Below are 21227 nucleotides of genomic sequence, written 5' to 3'. Positions count from 1 at the left end.
GATTTCTGCTTCCTGCAAATCAAAGTGTTTGTTTGTTTAATTGGAGATGGAGAAACAAGTTTCTAGTCCTTATGGCTATGAAGATATACTTAACAGTATCCAGGCGGGGCATGCTGAAACATCAGAACCCAGAAAAGTAGCTGAAATAATTTTCAGTGGTTGAGAGGGAGGCATCAGTGCCCTAGCTAGCTCCTTCCTATTACTACCTAAACCAGAATAAATAATACAGGTTAATTTTTTAAATAAATTATGCAAAAAAGTGTGACTATGCCAATGTACATTCTGTATTGAAAGGGCAAAATTATCTTGGGCCAAAAATTCAAAATGTCTTGGTATGTGCAATGCAACATCTGACCATGATATAATCAAGGAAGCCTTTCACAAATGAGGTGGTGGAGATAAAAGTGAGCTTTAGCACTATGGATCCATAGCAACAATTGCCTTCCAATGTGTCTTCCCTCACCTTCCTCTTACCTTTATTATCTGTCACTGCTAAATAGTCTTACTTCACACGTGGGCATATATTTCCATAAGACACTACTACACTTTATGCATAGTGAAAGCAGATATGTGTCCTGCTCCACAAAGGACAGCTCTTACTTTAAAGGGTTTTGTGGTCCAAGTCCAGTTTAAAAATAAAGAACCCTAAGAAGGCTATAGATAGACTGGGAGGGTTTGAAGTTACCTGCCAAGAGTGAGCATCTGGACTGAGCAGGCCCACCAGTCACTTGGCCAGTGTCTTCCCCATATTGTACTTCGGTTGAATTTACAGTGATTCTAAATTTGTTCCTATACATATGCACATCATCATCCTCTTGGGGCAGGGTTTAAGTGGCTCCCTTACTTTCAGCTGTAAACAACAGTTAAATCTCAGCCTGTAGCAGCTTTAGGTGCCACCCCTCCATAAAACGTTCAAAACATCTCAGAAAGCTGTTGCTCTGAAGCCACAATTATGAGCAATGGTGGTGATGAGGAATGGACAGCTCCCGTGAGTACCATTAATGTCTCAGAGGGAACATCCAGAATGTGTCTGCTTCCCACCCCGCTTTTTTTTTTCCTTTTGTGATGAATCTGTGTTTGTGCAAGGAATTTCTGGACACCACTGTGTTCTCTTCTGTTTCTTCCTTTGCTGATAGCTCTTCCTTCCCGCCCCATGTCATACGTTGGTTGTCGAGTGAGAAGTGGAGAAGTTCTCCATGCGGATCCTCACCATCTTCTCTGCAGGGGGCGGCCGAAGGAGTCCCTTGCATGTGAAGACTTGCCGGCAGGCCGTGCGGAAATTCTCCGACAGGAAAGCGTAGATGATGGGGTTGATGCAAGAGTTCCCATAGGCTAAGCAGTGTGCAATGATGCGAAAGGTGAAGGAGATATCGTTCAGGGGGAACTTCCCAAACTCGGCCCACATAGTGATGACGTGGTGCGGGAGCCAGGAGATTAGAAAGACAGCAACCACCAGCAGCACTGTTTGAGCTGTCTAGAAGACAAAAGCAAACAAAGGTTTTAAAATTTTAATACTGTGTTTTGATAGTTGTATAGCCTGCCCTGGGACCTTAAAGTGAAGGGTGTGCAGTTATAACAACAACACAGAATGTGGTCTGACTATTATAAAGTAGTAAAGGTAAAGGTATCCCTGATCGTTAGGTCCAGTTGTGTCCGACTCTGGGGTTGCAGCGCTCATCTCACGTTAATGGCCGAGGGAGCCGGCGTACAGCTTCTGGGTCACGTGGCCAGAATGACAAAGCTGCTTCTGGCGAACCAGAGCAGCACACAGAAACGCCGTTTATCCCACTGGAGCGGTACCTATTTATCTACTTGCACTTTGATGTGCTTTCGAACTACTAGGTGGGCAGGAGCTAGGACTGAACAACGGGAGCTCACCCTGTCACGGGGATTCAAACCGCCGACCTTCCAATCAGCAAGCCCTAGGCTCAGTGGTTTAGACCACAGTGCCACCCGCGTCCCCTATTATAAATTATTGCTACCATCTAAAACAGATTTGGCTGACTTTGGGAGATGCAAATCAGCCTTCCCCAGGCTAGTGCCCTCCAGATGTTTTTGGCTGTAACTACCGTCAGCCTCAGCCAGCATGGCCGGTGGTAGAGGATGATAGGAGTTGTAGTCCAAAACATCTGGAAGGAATTGAGGTGGGGAAGGCAGGTGCAAAAGGTTAATGTTGCTTCCACACATGTTTAATTTGTGTGCAGTTGCACAGCAGCATAGGTTGGATAGTCTTTTACACTTTTATCATATTTTTTTATTTCTAGAGCCTGCCTCCCAAAATTCTGTTCCACTCCCCCCGTCCTACTTAGAGCACAGAGAGACAATAACAGAAATAGCACACATTAAATTTGCACGAGGCATTTAACAAACCGTTTGTACAAAACAAAGACAACCTCCACTTATAACCAATTACAAACGAGAATGTTATAAAGAGGCGGTACTGAGAAATGGTCAGAAGATGCTAGAATAATCATGAATCTGCATAGCCTTATCACCATCTGGAACATGTTAAATGGAAAATAGCTGCTATTAACTGCTGAACTTGGTCATGGAGGGGGAGGCTAATCCTCTTAGCTGTTTTGAACAGTCTAACAACCCATTAATTAGCTTCTTTTCCAGTCAGGCTTTATCTGCACATGCCCAAAAGTAAGACTTTGTTTCCCCTTTGGATTCAGTGTGGGGTGGAGGGAAATAGTGTCTGCTAATGGCCAGAGGTCTAAGAACACAGCACTGCAGGCACACCATCACAGGCAAGTCATTCCCTTTGTACATATACCTGTGGGAGCTCATGCATGGGCAGAAGATAAACACCCAGGGCTTGGCTCTAAAACTTTTATTTTCCCATTAGCAAAACATAGCTGTAAACATGTGATTGAATTAGGCTGGCGGGAGATGACTGCCAAGAGGTTTCTGGCTGGCAAGGGAATTATTGGAGTGCTGGAATGCCGCTGCTTTGGGATTCGTACAGCCTGCACGCTTGTTTTCCTTCCTGCTCAACCTGTGTATCTAGAAACCTAAGAAAGCTCCAGATGTCTCCAGTTGAATGCCTCTTACTGGGACTCACACGTGGTGAAAGGGCACAGGTCCTTCTTACGAGCTCCTTAGCTGGTCACTGCGAGAACAGAATGCTGGGTTGGAAACACAGCAAGTTGCTATATATATACCAACACAGACCAGCTGATCCATCTGGCTCAGTACTGCCTGCACTGCCTGGAAGCAACTCTCCTGGATTTCAGGTGGAGGTCTCCAAGCCCTGCCCGGAGAAGTCAGGGAAAAAATATGCCTGATGCACATGTTCTTAGTCAACACATTCATAAATAAAGCCCCACTGAGTTCAGTGAAGCTCACTTGCAGGTAATCAGGCAAAGAACTGCAGTCACTCTGACCCTAACAGATGCTTCTGTTAGGGGTTTGTGGCCATGGGTGTATGTGTTTTTGTGTGATGATGGTGGTGGCCTGCACTTCCACTTCACCATTAGCAGGCCCTGATTTGGATTTTACAGGATGCGTCAATTACAGAGAATTGAGGTGTAGTCCCTGGGAGGGATGACGGTGGTAAATCAAGGTGGGATTAACTTTGTGGTTAAAAACAAAAAAACCAAAACCCTTTAACATGTTCCTATGGACATTAGCTGGGTGTGAAATTTCGTCCACTGACCCCTATGGAGTTTTGACAGCCCTGCTCAACATCCTGATATCGTCTGCCATTGCCCTTTTAACACTGGCTTCTGTCGGGTGCCTGAGTGTAATCTCAATTTGAGTCATCATTCAAACATCACTGCAAAAGTGCAAACCTCACATGGGCTAAAGCGCTGTTGGAAATACGTCCTAATCATGTTGCTTTGGTTACCTGTGCTTGGATCTGAGAACACAGCCATTTGGAGCTGCGTAGATGTTCTACAGCATATTTTGGTAATTCTGGAAAATAATTACAAAGCAGCTTGTGGAGTGGGGGCAGGGAAGGTGAAGCACACGTGAAGAAAGGGCATTCTCTGTTAGAGAACCTGCAGCTGCTCATAAGAGCCCAGGAAGAGCCCTGCTGGATTTGGCAAAGACCCATTGAGTCCAACATCTGCTCTCACAGTAAGAGGCAACCAATTGCCTGTGGGAAGCCTGCCAGCAAGACCCGAATAAAACCACGATCTCTCCCATGTGGAAATGTGAAGAACTGAACTTAAGATTGGAAAAAGGAGAAACTTATAAAGATGAATTGCAAAGAGAGAGAGAGAGAGAGAGAGAGAGAGAGAGAGAGGAGAAACCGAGAGACACTGAAATCAACTGATTTCACCCATCCCTGTCCACACATGCACAGGTGGCAGCAAGCAGAGATAGATAGATAGATAGATAGATAGATAGATAGATAGATAGATAGATAGATAGAATAGGAGAAGGCACCCTTTGCTATTGGGCAGGGTTGGCAATGGAAGAGGTAGTGCTCGTTCTCTACAAAGAGGAGTGTAAACACTCACAAAATGTTATGGAGCAATCTGCAGCAGGACTGACAACAAAACTCAAATATCTGTGCTGAATGTTCTCTCTCTCTCTCTCTCTCTCTCTCTCCCTCTCCCCCCCCCCATCTATACCAGAATAATAGGTGGCAAAGTCTGTAATCATATTATGGGATGTAATATCACAGGAACAGAAGCTAGAGAGCTAATGGACAGAGGAAGGTAGAGCAAGGAAAAATATCTCAGCAGAATATGCTCCAAATGGGGAAATGATTTTTAGATTCAATCCAAACCAATTAATTCAACTTCTTCCAGTCTTGTAGTAACCCAAAAATGTAAGAGCTGCAGAGGTAGAACTGCACTGCAAGGACCAACCACTCTTGTTTAAAAGTGCCATCAGCCAGTCCAAAATATAAGAATCATATGCTGCTCATGGGAACGGGATCACAGTTCACATTCATCATTTTGAGTCACCCCTCTAAGAGCACTGCAAGAAAGTTTGTTGTTCCCACTTGTTGCAGATGGGAAGCAGATGCTAAATAGCTGCCCTCTGGCAAAGGCTGCCATCCAACCTCCCATCAACATTTTGCAGATGGCAATGGGGATACTCTGGGAGGACTTGTGACTCACAAGGATGGACGGATCTGCCAGTTTCCATTTCTCCCAAGTTTCTCATTTTCATTTCAGCATAGGCTGCCATTTTTAAAAAGTCCCCACAAAAAAGGTACCAGCATTTTAGTGTGCATTTCTCCTAACGTACACATTTTTGAAAGCAATTTCCCCTAATATAATGCCTTTGTGTCTGTTATTGTCAGCAATATATGCATTATGTACACATGTGCACATTGTAGTCCATGTGTTGGTAACCTCAAGGCTGGATTACTGTAATACGCTGTATGTGGGGCTGCCCTAGGGCCTGGTTTCGGAAGCTCCAGAGGGAACAGAATGCAGCAGCCGGACTACTGATGGGAGCACAACATGGCTAACAACCTGTGACATCATTGTTAAAGCATCTGCATTGGTTGCCCATTTGCTACCAAGCCAGGTTCAAGTCCTTGTATTAATTTGACCCCTAAGGCACCAAGGGCATTTCTCCAGGAGCATTTTGGGAAATTTAAAATGGAGGACTATAGCTATCTATTGTTGCCCCAAGACCACAGCACCAATGTCAGTGCCCACCGTTAGCAACTAGCCACCACAATGGCTATGTTATGTTCTCCCTCCACTGTTGGGGGCAGTATGCCTCTGAACAGCAGTTGCTGGGAATTGCAATTGTGCTTGTGTTCTGTTTGTTGGCTTCCCATAAGCAAAGGGTTCGGCCACTGTGAGAACATGATGCTGACCTAAATGGGCCTTTGGCCTGATCCAGTAGGTTATTCTTGTGATCTAATACAGGGTTTCCCAAACTCGGGTCGCCAGCTGTTTTTGGACTACTGTTCCCATCATCGCTGACCACTGGTCCTGATAGCTAGGGATGATGGGTGTTGTAGTTCAAAACCAATGGGAGACCCAGTTTTGGGAAACCCTGGTCTAATGTCTGTAGGCAGCCCTGCACAGTTCCTCTGCCAAAGGAGAGAAGAGCCACTGGCTATTCTGGCTTGAAAGAGGACACTATATGGGACTACAGTATATGGTCTGAGTTATGATCCTGAAAACAGAAGAGCAGCGCAGGCAATATGGCTCACATCCAGGATTTATTCTCTCCCCCTTGATACACAAGTTAATCCCCTCATTTTTCCGCCTTGAAAGCTGTTTGAATTTTTGAAGCCAGGCATTGAAAGAACACAGCAACGAATGGAGAATGATATGTAAGTTCTATGTATGTGGAAAAGTACAAGACGGCTCCATCCTTCTGTTGTATTCAGTGGAGGCTGGCATATGGGGGTGAATGGGGGCACTGCCCTGCCATGCTGTCTGCCCCATGGGTGTAGTCAGGGGGGACAGGGACAGTTAAGAAATACTTAACTAACTGACTAATCATGTCAGTTCTGCCCCCCCCAACAAAAATCCTGACTACACCCATGGTCTGCCCACAGCCTGATTCCCACTAACTGTTTTCTTACACCCAGGGGGTAGTGCTGCCTGTTAGCTTCCTCCTCCTTAATCTCATTATTCTGAAGTTTTTCATCCCTTCACAAAGGTCTACAGCACCTGAAGAATTCAACAATTTTTTTTAAAATATGCATGTTTCCTTCCCTGCTAGAAGAGAAGTGTGCAGAGGCTAGAGAAAGAACTGTGCGTGGTGGGGTGTTCTATTTGCCATCCTTTAGACCCCCTAAGAAACTCCAATCAAAGCAAATCTGCTGTGGCCTGGAACTAGGTGTGTGGGACACAGCTGGAAGCAGCCTGAGCAAGCTCTGTCATAAAAGTAAGCCTAGAGATAAAGGTCATGCCAGCATCTTGCAGGAACTCTTCTTATTTGGCATTGATCTGTGAATTTGTTTGGGCCCTGAGTGAGAGCCAGGGTGGATGGGTGGAGTCCTGGGTGAGAGCTAGGAGGCTGAGAGGTGTTGCATGGGAAATGGTGTCAGAAAGGCAAGGAATTGATATCAGTAACTATACTGTAGTACAGATATGGTCTAAAGACTAGAAAAGATAATCAAACTTTAAAGATAACTCATCACCAAACCACAAGGTTATATATTTGCTTATAATTTGGCAGGTTTTTATCTACTCTGGAGAATAGATACTACTACTGTATTCCTGCAAATGACAAGACAATAGCCATTTTTTAATTCCCCATCATATTGAATGAAGCTTCATTTTGTCCAAAGTGATTTCTGCTGGGTAGCTCAGTTGGTAGAGCATGGGACTCTTAATCTCAGGGTTGTAGGTTCAAGTCCCTGGTTGGGCAAAATATTCCTGCATTGCAGCAGGTTGGACTAGATGACCCTCGTGGTCCCTTCCAGCTCTACAATTCTAAGATTCGGACCCCAAGCCAAATTAAGCAGTCTCCAAAATACTTCAGACCAAAGCAAGGTGTTTTCCGACATGCTGAATTAGGATCCAAACCAAATCTTGTGACAGGTGCCTGCCCCTGCTCTGCACCTTTTCCTGCCTCTTCAGGCCATTCACTTGAGGTGGGTGGGAGGTCTGCTCCCCTGCTTGGGAACTTAAATGTATTCCAACTTTAGACATCATTTCAACAGAGCAAGATAAATATCTCTGGAGTTTTACATTTGTACAGCTTCCAAAGGTCACTTGGATGAAGAGACAAGTGCCTGCTAGAATTCATTAATCACATCAGAATCAGAATTAATCACATACATAATTGGGAAGGAAACAGACCAAAACCACAGGCCATAGTCAGGCATCTAAATAGTGATCTGGCTGACAGCACTGAAAAGTATATGCTTCTGATGGAGCATGATAGAATAATTTTACAGGGCTCTGTGATCAGTTATACTTTAGCGCTGGGGCAGGCAATATTTTGCTTGCTAATGTTCCCTGGTGCCGGTAATGGGATGTTGTTTTCTTTTAATTTACCTTTCTTTTGGATCTCTCTGACTTCTTGGAAATATTCTTGACCTTCTTTTGAAGATGGCGTATGACCTAAGGAAAGAAAGGAAGAAACTTGCTTTATTGCACAATAGATGTTTCTTATTCTGCTGCATCAGGGGTGTGGGGTACCTTAGGTCGGGGGGGGGGGGCAAGTGCAGTCCTCTGGCCATTTCTTGTCAGCTCCTGGGACTCTCACCAGGTCACCTTGCACCAACCCTGTGCTCTCCCCAGGTGACTTTGCCTGGTCAGAATGTGGTGGTGTTAATTTACTTATACTGTACCACGAAACAGCTAAAAAATAGTTGTTTTGAAAACAGTACCCCAAAACCAGCTAAACATAGGTTGAAAACAAACGCAAAATGAACACATAAGGCAGAGCCCTTTTCACCTAGCTGGAAAAGCTTGGTGAAACAAAAATGTTTTCAATTGTTTCCATAAGGACAAAAAAAGAGAGTGCCTGTCATATCTCCACAGGGATGTTGTTCCACAAAACAGAGGTAGCCACACTGAAAGCCAGTCCTGGAATGGGATTGGTCTACCTTGAGCAACCCAGAGCTGTCAAAAGTGTGTTTTGTGGAGGGTTGGGGGGGGATATTAAACATGTGGTCAAGGGAGGGGGAGGGGGAAGGAGATCATGCAAGCAGAGACTCTCTGCCAGCACTATCTCCTTCCCCTGCCCTCCTCCCTGTCCAACTGTATGAAATATCCCTATAAAAGGCTCCTCGTGGCTATGAAAGGCCCCTGATTTGGTTTGGGGCTCAGGTTGGATCAGACATAGAAAGATCCAGTCCAAACTGGGACCCGATCAGAATTGCTAAATTGGGCCTTGAACCAAATTGGGTCTGCCATCCAGCTAACAATGCCCTTTACCAGAGCACACCATTCCGTCCCACCTCCATTTTTACACATGCAACCCAACATTTCCCAGCAGTCACCTGTGCCCGCCACCCGTCCTACCTTAGTTTCCCTCCCATTGCCAGCCAAATATATATATATATATATATATATATATATATATATATATATATATATATATTACTTCTATGAAGCTCGAGGTTCCCACAAGATTGCTGATAATCTCCCTCTTCAGCATGAATGAAGCTGCTTTTGCTACAGAAAGATGAGGGTCAGAAAGTGAGGGTCAGACTCAGTGTGGCCTTGGTCACATGGTTGGCCGCTGCATAGTTGGTTTTCAGAACCAAACTGTTGGCACTGCGGAAAAGCCAGACTGTGGAGTGAGCAGGAAGCACAGGGTTCAACCCTTTGCTCCCAGTCATGGCCCCTGACAGAATCAGATCTGTCCCTCTCCCACATTGATTCGTTTATCTAGGCTTATATGCAATTTGTACATAATCAATTTAGTTTGTTTTTAAATGTTGAGTAGAAATGATTCACATGATGTATTGCCTCTGTTGCTATAGCCCCTGAAGACAGCTTTTAAACAATAATTGGCTGAAATACGTTGGGCTGCTTGGAAAAACAAAACCCATGTTTTCAGCATCTTAAGATACATTGTTTTCTGCTTTGGGGTTCATTTTGGAAGCTCTCTGCTATTTGCGTTTCTCACGACATTGATGCAATCCCAGGGGTGCTCAATTGGATCTGGTTGGTGGGTCAAATTATAACATCCCCCAGCACCCCCACCCCACCCCATAAGCCAAATTTAACAGGTGGCCATGGTAGCAGTGCAGTCTGGGAGTGACAAGTGCATGGATACATGAAGTAAGATCTGACCTTGTTATTAGCAATGGGGGAAAGTGGTTTTTTGAATTGAGTTTGCTAGGGAAGTGTGATGGACTAAAATTGTTACAGACATATTTCGGTGGCAACCATTCAACTCAACAATTGGACTCAGCCATTCGAGGGTGGCTGTGTTTTGTTTCATATATTGTGTCAGACAGTGTTTATTTGACAGATTATGCTTTGAATGTGTTCTGGATTGAATCTCCCCCTTCTCTATCCAAGGCTACTAGCTGTGATGGCTATATGCTATCTTCAGGTCTGGAAGCAATATTCCCTTGTGGATGACACTAGGCATAATGCTCATTGCGTGAATGCAAATAACATGCATTTTTATTGTTATGAAAACAGCAGCCTTTCTGAAGCTGCTCTCTGGATTTCAGTTGAATCTTCCACTGATGCTAATGTGGGATGCACAGAGATGCTTTGGAAAGGCGATCACAGTTGGACCATAGCAAGGAGAGAAAGTAGTATTCGACTTCACATTGCCTTCCCAGTGGTGCTGAAGTTGTTCAGGCTCCCCCGGAGCAGCTGTTTACATAACAAAATCCACATGACTTAATTGCATTCATGTAATTAACATGAGATTCCAGTCTGGCCCTGAATTGCCAGTTGCCAGGGAACAACGAGAGGATAAGCCCATTGCCCCGATGTTCTCCTTGCAGGTTTTGCCCAGGTATCAGGCAAGGCCCCTGTGGGGAAGAGGATGCTGGGCCAGTTAAGTCTCTCGTCTGATCCAGCTTCTTGGGTTCTTACATGTCAGGTGCAGGTATATAAATGGAAGAAAGTGGAAATGCAGATGGGTAAAGCATGTCTTGTAAAAACAGGAATGGTTCTGTCTCCTTGGATATTCAAATAATGTTGTGTACTGGCTTCTATTTATATCTTTATATTAGAGAGCTCTTGCTTCTCATCTATGATATCTAAATAAGAGGCACAGCCAATCTCAGCAGGTGTGTGTTGCTAAGTACAGTGGTGGGCAGGCTTGTGTCATCTACTTAGCTTTTGTATGGTATCTCTGACAGCCACCAACTGGAACCAAGTGCAGAGATAACCAATATGGTGCCCTCCAGATGTTGTTGGACTCTGCCTTCTGTCATTCCCAGTCAGCAGGAACATTGGTCAGGGATGATGAGAGCTGGAATCGAAGTCCAGCAACATGCATGTAGAGGGTACCACATGGACTTCCCCTCCACACTGGCTCAGTGCAGCAGACGTACACTCACAGTTGAAGAAGGACAAAGATACTTCTGAGCATTATGCTCAGCCCAGGGATTCATTCTCATTACCAGAACTGAGTGTTCTCTCTCTCTCTCTCTCTCTCTCTCTCTCTCTCTCTCTCTCACACACACACACACACACACACACACAAACACACACACACTCCTTCCTGCCACTCACCCAAAGCCTTCTTCATTTTGACAGCCAGGAAGGCAGACTTCTAATTGTTGTTGCTGCTAGGTAGTTGGAGGTCGGAAATTCTTGTGATCTACTTACTGCAGGTTTCAAAAAGATCTAGCAGTAGATCCCAGCCTGCTTTTTGCCTACCCAAGACTTAGTAAATCCATTACACAGGAAGGTGCCTGTCAGTGAATCACACCACTGGTCCACCTAGCTCAGTATTGTCTATACCAGGGATGGGGAACCTTATTCCCAAATGTGGCCTAACAAGCCTCTCTATCTGGTCCTCCAAACCCTCCCGAGGATTCCCCCTACCCCTATCCTTCCCAGGCTGGCCCCTTCGCTGACACTGCTTTGCACCTTGGGGGTTCTTGCCTGGCCGGAATGTATCCTTGAACTCTGATGACAACTTTTGCTTCCCTGGATAGAGGATGATATGTTTTTGTGATATAAAAGGTAAAGGTAAAGGTAACCCTGACCGTTAGGTCCAGTCTCAAACGACTCTGGGGTTGCGCGCTCATCTCGCTCTATAGGGCGAGGGAGCCGGCGTTTGTCCGCAGACAGCTTCCAGGTCATGTGGCCAGCATGACTAAGCTGCTTCTGGTGAACCAGAGCAGCGCACGGAAATGCTGTTTACCTTCCCACCGGAGCGGTACCTATTTATCTACTTGCATTTTTTGTGTGCTTTCGAACTGCTAGGTGGGCAGGAGCCTGGCACCCCATCCGTGCTGCTCCATGGGCAGCCCCACGAGTCGCCGCGGGAGCAGCAGCGCTGGGCGGGATGCACTGAGCATGCCTGGAAATTTCAAGCATGCACAGTGCATCCGAGTTGGTGCCGCTGCTCCCGCAGCACCCAGGGCGACCCACCGAGCAGGCAGTGGGGTGTGGGGCCGCCCCGTCCGTAAAGCAGCACAGACGGGGCAGCCCCACGCACCTCCGCCCGCTCGGCGGGCCGTCTGGTCGCTGCGGAAGCAGTGGTGGCGGGCCGGATGGACTGCACATGCACGGCATTTCTGCTCATGCGCAGCCCATCCCGACATGCTTCCTGATATAAATATTTCTGTTAATAATAGATAGATAAAGAGGGGCACGTGCAGAAACTAAGCTACTGTGCAAACGTGGCATTTGCATTCATTGCTCTGCCCACTTTTGTTTCTGGCCCTGCCCACCATTGGCATGTGGCCCTCGGAAGGTTGCCCAGAAGGAAATGTGGCCCTTGGGCTGAAAAAGTTCCCTCACCTTTGTCTGCACGGACTGGCAGCAGCTCTCTGGAGTTTCAGGCAGAGGACATTCCCAGCCTTACCTGGAAATATCAGGGATTGAACCTGAAACCTTCTTCATGCAAACCAAACAGATGCCCTTCCCCTCGACAGAGTCTTTTTCTTTTTAAATAGCTGCTTGTAAACAACTGTCTATTATTTACTTTCAGGTAAATAATCACTGCATAAAGGTTTTGCTTTTATTTAACTCCATTCCAGGATCAAGATAAGGTACGTTAGACTCACTGGAGATTTAATTTTTATTCTTTTAAAGAATGACATTAAGGGGGAGGGAATTCATGCAGTGCACCAACAAAATTTAGATTAACCTTTTGAAAACACGGTTACAGCAAGCACTGTAACCAAGCAATGAATGTGCTTAGCCATTAATGCTAGGAGACTTTACGTACTTAAGCCAATTAATTAAAAGAAAATCCATCATGTATACCTCTTGCTGGCATACTCACACAAAGCAATGAGGCAGAAGGCAATCAAACTATTCCCAAGCAGGCACACTACAGAATTTTTTTGGTTGGAAGGAAACATACATTCATTGGCTCCAGCCACCTGCCTGTCCCAAAGCAAGACTGATCACCTTTCCTTTGATTGATCCACATCTTCCCTGCAGTGTTGGCACCTGAGGTGGGTTCACAGTGGAACAATGTGCTCCTGTGTTACCCTCATAACAACCTGGAATACTCCCAGTGACTTGTCCAAGGCTTCCTAACTGAATGGGGATTTGAACATGGGCCTCCAAAGTCCTGGTCTAACAACTACACCAGCCTAACTCTTTGTGACAGTTTTTTCCTCTCCTGCTCTTTGCTTTGCTGAACGTTGCTGCTTATCATTTCGCTCATCTTTGCACCTGGCCCAGCACCAAGAGTCAGAATAACTGGGTATCTGTGGAGAGCCCACACAACGACAAGTCACCCTCCCCTTGGACCCGTTGCAGTGAGGAGGTGGAGCCACTCAGGAAAGTGGAAGTGACTCACCAGGGGGAGCATAGCTGCTATGCCAGCTTCCCAGCAGATGGGTCACTGCTACTTACTGAAAGGAAGGCAGTACTGAGCAAGGTGGACCAATGGTCTGACTCGCTATAAGGCAGCTTCCTACGTTTCTGTGGGTTGCATTCAATGAACAGGCTTCCTACCCTTGAAATAGAGGGTGCCTTCAAACAGAGGGCTGTCTTCTGTAAAGCAGGACACACGACCACCCGAGAAAAGGCGGGCAGGTGTTGAACTAGTCTCATGACTGAGTATGTAGAATAGGACCTGCCATGGTTCAAGAATGGAGGGGATTCATAAAGCCAAGTAGGCATATGGGTACATTCTGGATTTGACTCAAGCCTAATGATCTGCACAAGATCTGCACAGGTGTGCATTAAGGGGAAAGAAAGCGAACTCTTATTGTCTTCAGTTCAATTAGTTTGCTGCGTTAGCATCACCCGGGCTGGGAAAATGGATTGTTCAAGATAGTCCCAGCTTCCGTGGGAGACAAATCTGACTCAATAGCTGTCATGAAAAGGACATTTTATTGGGGATCAAGTCCATTGGACCCGACCTTTTGTCTTTTGTGATAGTGGCACTCCCTGAGTCCCTGGTGCCCCACAGGAAGGGAAAGGAGGAAGTTCCCAAGACCCTAGCTGGAGGGGAACAAAAGAAATGAGGAAAGGAGGCGAGATAAGTTTAGGGCTGTACTCTTGTGGGATGGGAGCTATTCTCACTCCATTCCTGTCTCTCTCACCCAGAAGGCTTCCTCCTTCCTCTGCCCTTAATATACATGTCTCCAGCCACACCTGTCTCAGAGACAAGCTAGAGCATAGTGGCCCAGAAGGGAATGCAAGGGCTGCTTTCCCTTCTGGGCATTGTCAGAGAGGGACAGAAGTGGGCAGATCAATAAATATATTTTACCTTCGTACATATTATATTCCCTGTGCTCTTTATAAAACTTATTTATAAATTATGTAGCGATATGTGTAACCAGGTCTTGTCCAAAAAAAATTACACAAGGATGATCATAATCATAGCTATTCCTCTCCTTGGAAAGGCTTTCTTTGCCCAGACACACTATGTGCTAATGTAATCCACTTGCTTGATAGAATTTGATGCGAGCAATTTCACTGCTCCAGCTATTACCGGCAGAAGAAAAGAATATTCTGCAAAGGATCTCTGTCTGAATTTTGCTCAGAAAGAAAACACATTAAAAAGTAGGACTTCAAAGTTTAATCAATTCAGAAACTTTGAATCACTGAAATGGTGTCCCTAAATTTTCATGCAAGATGGTACACACACACACACACACACATTTACTTTGTACAAGGTAATCTAAACATCATGTACCATAAGATGCAGTCTTCTAATGACACACTTCTACATCACCTAAAAATAACGGGAGCACACTTCTTGCTTCAGAACTACTATCTTACTCATATGCAAATGGAATGAAAACTCATATGATGACTCAATTAAAATGTTTTTAACTGGTTCACGAGGACTTTTTTTTAAAAATCTGCAACACCACAAACTGATGTGGTAATGTGAAGAACTGAACTTAAGATTAGGGGGGGGGAGCGAGAAGAAGAAGAAGAAAAGTTTGGATTTGATATCCCACTTTATCACTACCCGAAGGAGTCTCAAAGCGGCTAACATTCTCCTTTCCCTTCCTCCCCCACATCAAACACTCTGTGAAGTGAGTGGGGCTGAGAGACTTCAGAGAAGTGTGACTAGCCCAGCTGCAGGTGGAGGAGCGGGGAAGCGAACCTTGTTCACCAGATTACGAGTCTACCGCTCTTAAACACTACACCAGACTGGCTGGAGAGAGAAATTGAAAGAAATTGAAATATTCACACATTCTAACTGGGTGATAAATGAGGAGCCTTGGAGAGAATATATGGCAGAGGGGTTATGGGGAGAGACAAATACACTTGGGAGTGTCTCTCACTCTCTCTCTCTCTCTTAAAAATGCTTCAAATACACAGACCTTCCATGACAAACAGTCACAAACAAACAACATTTATCTCATCACAAAACAACACAGGCTTTCCTGCAATCATTGTTAAAGGTGGCTCCCATACATTGGAACTCCCTGCCCCTTGAGCTACACCTGGCCCCAGCACTTCAGTGAATTTCATAAAAAAAGGAAAAGATGTATATTCTTTTGCCCAGGTTTTGAGAAGGTGAAATTATGGTTTATTTTCTGCATATGATTTTATTGGTGGGTAGTTGTTTTAAGGGTTTACTGCCTGTTGTGTTTTATTGTTTTGTAACTCATTCTGTTACCTTTGGTGAAGGTTGGGTAATAAATATGCTAAAATAAAATAAATAATGTTGGAAGTGGCATCCTCTTGTGAGGTGCAAGAACAGTAGGCAGAATTTTGTGTGTGACTTTTGGCTAATGCTAAAAGCTGGAGAGACAAATGGTATGCCTTGCTCTGTGCTGGACCCAAAGATGAGTTTGGGGCTTTCCTGGAAACTGAATGGGAAGGAAGACCTGTGGGAGTATTAATGCTTGAGTCCCTCCATCCTATGCTGTGGTTGTATATATGGGTTAAAAAAACACAACCATATATCCTAAAGACACCACAGTTTCCACTGACCTTTATTCAAAAGAAACCAAACCCACACAGGGAATTCTGAAACAAGTGCAGAAATTGCCGCTATTCACAAATTTGCTAGTCCTCAGGACTGGATTAACTTCATTCAAGTGCAAGGGTGGCAATTGCTGGAATCCTATGCCCTTTTAAAATGTGCTTTTTGTCTGTGGGGGGGCTATTAGGTTGTTGTTTTTGTTTTTGTTGTGTATTTTGTGGTTTTATATCTTGATTTTTTTCTGTGAATCGCCCTGAGACCCCCTGGGTATAGGGCAGTATATAAATTTTTAACAACAACAATTTCAAAACAATGCATATCTGTCGCTAAACCCACCTACCTGAGTGTAAGCCCCATTAGGACTTCCCTGGGGTGGTATTCAGTCTAGTTCCACTGAAAGTAGTAGGTCATTCAAGTTAATAGGCACACTAACTTAGGTTCAGTCATTTCAGTCAGTCTGCTTTGAGTAGGAGTTATTTGATTAGGATTTGCTACACTGCAGGCATGTTGTGTTGTCCAAAGCACCCCAAGATTGGCACTTAAACATTTAAGGAAACAAATTGGACTAAGGCTGCTGTCCTAAACTGACTTACCTATGAGTAACCCCCTTTAAATTCAATGCCACTTACTTCTGAAGGATCCTGTCCTACTAAGACTCCCTTTCTGCACTTCACCCCCAGTGTCTCAAGGCTCTCTTTAGCCCCTCAAAGCAATGAGGCAGGTCCGTTTGTTCTGTTGTGCATAGGATTTCAGGGATGTTGTGTTGTCCAAATCACATCAAGGTTGGGAGTTACTTTTGAGTAAACATACAAAAAAACCCCAACAACAACCAAGACTGCAATTCCAAACACAGGAGTAAGCACACGTAACAAGCCACAATTCGATCTGTTTTTTTGTTTTTGTTTTCCCAATGGCAGGTGTTTATGTAGATAATGCTAATAATACTGCCCTGTTTCCTTTTCAAATTGGCTGTACAGGCAATCGTGCACCATGAGACAATTGTCTAGCATGCAATTAAACTAGCCATAATAATCATGGAAGAATAGGAATATGAGTAAGAAAAAAAAGAATATGAGTAAGAAAAATAAATCCCCTCTGGAGACCTACAGGGTGGGGCAAACTATTTGCCTTAATCCTAACTATGTCTCCTTAAAAGCAAGTCCCTTGCAGATCAATGGGGTTTACTCTCAGGTAAGCCTTTGGACATTTGATCCTCCCAACTTAGGGAATAACCTCTGTCTAAATAATGCACATGGCACATGGCACCAATCCTCAACATGTCCACTCAGAGAGAAATCCCATTGAATGAATGGGGAAATGAGAGAGCATGAAAAGGGAGAAAGGCCTTCTTTTGATAGATGCACATCAGGAGGAAATGGTCAACAATTCACACCCGTAACTGCAGCTCTATTCCCCCACCCCCAGCAATCCAGGGTTTCATCAGCCATAGAGGTCCACTAGAATAGCACCAGTAGCTAGACAGGTGTAGTACCAGTAACCCAGGAGTAGCACCAGTTAAGGGTTACCTACCAATATTAGAGTTAAGCTGTAGGTTGTGGCTCCTGAGCATGGCCAAATCTCTATGGAGTGGGCTGTGCACAGGACATGGGGAGAGTGAACATAGAGATGCAGCAAAATTTGGGGGAGGGATTTGGTGGCAAGGGGTCACCTTTGGGGGCCACACTGAAGGCATCTGAGGCTAGGGATTGGTCCTCAGGCCATGGGTGGTCCACATGTGCAGTAAGAACCACCTTTCTCCTTAGACCACCACCTGTAATTTAGCATTTGCTGCAAGAACCCCAGAAAGTGTCCACCCATGGTCACAATCCATTTGATGCTCATCACTGTCCTAGGGGACTTGGAAAGGGAGAAGACAAAGGAAAATCTTAGTGCCTGTACTTGGCTGAAGCAAAAATGAATGTAGATAATAACGGGAGCCAAGGCAGTCTATAAAAGAGAACAAAGCAGAAAAAGAACAGGAGCAGGAAGAAGAGCATTTCTGGAAAGAAAGCTGCAAGGGAGGAGAGACCTGCACATAGTTGATGGAGAGAAAGTATGAAGATGACCACGATAAAAAGTGCAAGAATGGAGAAAATGCCCCCACATACACTTCTTAATCTCAGATTTTCAAGAGGTCTAGCGACATAGCTAACTTCAAACATGCTGGGATTGCCAGTGGCACAGTTTACGTGGTCTTAGACCTAATGATCTTACGCAGGCTGTCAAAAGAAGTTCTGGGACCAAGTAGTCGTGGTTTAAACTAAGCCACAGAGAAGAAGTCTGTGGCACTATTCCGAAACCTGTTGCCAACCACCCATCTCCATCCCCTCTTGCCCCGACACCCACCTTGGCATAGCAGCAGGTGATGAGCACCAGAGGTAGCAGGTAACCCACCACCAGAATGGTAACCTTGTAGACCTGCTTGGCCGCAGGGTTGTCTGCCCAATGCTCCCAGCAGAAGGAGCTGTTGGGAGCCTGCCGGTGCCCTTTCATGAGGGCCTGGTGCTGAGCCACCGGGATGGCGATGAGCAGAGACAGAAGCCAGATGACCCCCACGCCCAGGGTGGCGTTGCGCTTGCTGCGGATGCAAAGCGATCGCTTGGCGTGCACCACGGCGATGTACCTGTCCACCGACATGGCCACCAAGGTGAAGATGCTGACCAGCATGGTGGTCATGACCAGGTAGTGGACCCACTTGCAGAAGAAGGCACCGAAGACCCACTCGGGCAGGGAGTAGATGGTGGCCTGGAAGGGGACGCAGAAGACGAGGAAAGAGCAGTCTGCAATGCTCAGGTTGAGGATGAAGATGTTGGTGGCGCTGCGTGATGGGCGCCCACCTGGCCGGAGATGGCCAAGCACCACCAGGACCAGCATATTCCCCACCATGCCCAGGAGGAAGATCACCCCAAACAACACAGGCACAATCACCGTCTCTGGGCCACTTCCAGATATGCTTGGCCAGGAAAGGGAGGCGTTGGCCTGTTCGAACCCAAAGTCATGGCTGCAAGTGGTAGCATTACTCACAGCTTCTTCCATGGAGCCAGGTCACTTGATGGGATCCCCCCCCTGCCCTTTTAAGGGATAGAACTACCTTTCCTTGGACCCTCCAGGAAAAAGAGGGTGTCTGTGTGTTTTGTCTGGAGGTTTGGGAGTTCTTGGACCCTGGGGCAAAGGCTTCTCCTCCAGGATGGAGACCTGTTGGATCCCGAATGCTCTCTCTTCAGGTACCTTCTCCAGTGTGGTGGTGGTCAACGTCAGTGATGCCCCACGAAAGGGTGTGTGGCTAGTCAGGCAGCTGGACGAGAATCTTCTGGGTTTGGTCTTTGCTTGTCACTGGAAGCCAAAGTTCAGCAGCAGGCAGAGACAGCATGCGAGAGAGAAAGAGCTAAAGAGACCTCTGCACTCTTCCAAAGCCTCTTCCAAAGATCTGCAGCTGAAGTGTTGTGAGCCTAGGCTGAGAGTGGCAGACTGAGCCCTTTCCAGCTCCTCCTCCCTTTGCTTTGTAGTCAGAGGGAGGGGAGAGGGATGACAGCCAAGCAGAGAAAGTGCTGGTATAGTGGGTGCTTCTACAAGGGCAATCAAAAGTATTGCTTTCCCCCCAATTTCCCAAAATCTACAGTGCAAATTAAAAACATGTTCTAGGGGTGGGGCAGAAATTCAATTTAAAGGTGAAGCTTGTTGCATTTTCCAGAGCAATACGCAAACCGAAACACAGCTGTTCTTTGAAATTTGCATTTCTCTGAACGTTGCAATGCAGTTCTCTAGCCATGTGTATAAAAATGCATATGCTAGGGCTAAGTGTGAATAAAAGTGCATATATCAGCATGCAAATGTGAATCATCTTAGGGAAATTGCTTTGCAAATGTGTGCATATGTGGCAAATTTGCATTGAAAAATGTGTACAGTATATTGGGAGAAGTTTGCACTAAAATGCTGCTGAATTTTCATGAGGACTTTTTAAATTATTTCATGCAAACTGGTGTGGAATGGTGGAGAACTAAACGTATTCTTAGAAAAGTGAGAAACTGAGAGAAATCAGAATTGACAGATATTTCAGTCCCTCTGCTGGCTCACTAGGTGTTCAACTTTCTGTGCAGTGTTAAAGAACATGTACACAAAGGAGGTGTGTATCTTTCTGTGTGTCAATATTATGTAAAAAAAAGTGAAGGCTGCCCAGGGACCTGAAGAAACCCAGAGCAGGGAATCTTTTGAAATCTGAGGGCCACCTTCTCCAATAGACAACCTTCTGGTATCCTACCTGCCTGGCCCCTCAGGTCTAAACCACGCCTTCTCCCTAGGTCATGCCCTTCCCTGGACCTGCTGCACACCCAATGAGGCTCATAGAATCATATAATTATAGAGTTGGTGGGGATCCAAAGGGTCATCTAGGCCAACCCCCTGCAAAGCAGGAATCACAAGTAAATAATTTTATTTAATAACATTTATACACCATTTGATTGTAAAAAAAGAGAAAAGAAAAACCCTTGAAGCAGTTTACAATAAGATAAAACTATAAAATCAAGACAGATTTACAGCAGTATTTTTTTTAAGGTCAAAATATACTTTTTATTTGACTAACGTAAGTTTTCCTGCTACACAGAACTCTTCAGTAAGGAAGAGGGAAGGAGGTTTCACAGCCATAGAGAGAGAGAGCAAGGTTACTCATTAACATTAATACAAATACTTTATTATTTAGCCACTCCCATTCCACTCCACTCTGTAATGGCCAGTAAACTTATCATTTAATACATCTATCAATTCCTTTTCAGCTAAATAACGTCTTACAATACAAAAACCTCACTCCCTTCCGGTGGGTCCTGGCCACTCAGGCTGCTCTTCTGCCCAATAGTTCTGTGTACTCCTGAAGCTTACAACAGTATTTCAAAGGATATGTCCCCCAACAGATGGCCATCCAACTTCTGTTTAAAAACCTTCAATGAAGGAGAGTCATCCAGGCAAACAAGAGGCTTAAAAAAAAAATTACAATTCAAGTATATATCCTGCAGATTCCTGCATTGCAGGGAGTTGGACTAGAACACCCAAATCCACTTTAATTGCATAAACCTAAAGTTCTGGGGTGCACCTGAATCTCTCTGGCAAAATACTGACAGCCTGTAGATGGGCACAAGTGTACTCAGAAGAAGTAAGTTCAGTGAGGCTTCCTCCTAGTTAAGCTGGTATAGAATTGCAGCCTTAAGTTACACAGAAGCTGCAATTTTCTGCTTTCATCAGGAGCAAGAATAGAGTCTTAAAATGTACTGCTCTCTGAAGAAAGTGTTCCGGCTTCTGAC

General features: G+C 45.2%; 1 protein-coding gene across 1 annotated transcript; it reads right to left on the bottom strand.

Moving 5' to 3' along the window:
* Window positions 1-1088: 1088 nt before the first annotated feature.
* LOC117051121 (galanin receptor type 1-like) lies at window positions 1089-19353 on the bottom strand. The gene is made up of 3 exons (XM_033157213.1): window positions 18283-19353; window positions 7935-8000; window positions 1089-1474 (listed from the first exon to the last, which is right to left on the bottom strand). The coding sequence occupies exons 1-3, from the start codon at window positions 18970-18972 to the stop codon at window positions 1157-1159; spliced, it is 1074 nt and encodes a 357-aa protein (XP_033013104.1). The 5' UTR covers window positions 18973-19353; the 3' UTR covers window positions 1089-1156.
* Window positions 19354-21227: the final 1874 nt, after the last annotated feature.

Source organism: Lacerta agilis, chromosome 8, assembly GCF_009819535.1.
Source record: "Lacerta agilis isolate rLacAgi1 chromosome 8, rLacAgi1.pri, whole genome shotgun sequence".
Classification (NCBI taxonomy): domain Eukaryota; kingdom Metazoa; phylum Chordata; class Lepidosauria; order Squamata; family Lacertidae; genus Lacerta; species Lacerta agilis.
The sequence above is the reverse complement of the archived record's forward strand: the minus strand, read 5'-3'. Positions and strand labels throughout refer to the sequence as shown.

Coding starts and splice junctions, on each gene's coding strand:
- LOC117051121 (XM_033157213.1), bottom strand. CDS start 18,972: ATGGAAGAAGCTGTGAGTAATGCTACCACTTGCAGCCATGACTTTGGG. Junction 8,001..18,282: donor TCACCTGCTGCTATGCCAAG/GTGGGTGTCGGG, acceptor TTCTTTCCTTAG/GTCATACGCCATCTTCAAAA. Junction 1,475..7,934: donor CAGAGAGATCCAAAAGAAAG/GTAAATTAAAAG, acceptor TTTGTCTTCTAG/ACAGCTCAAACAGTGCTGCT.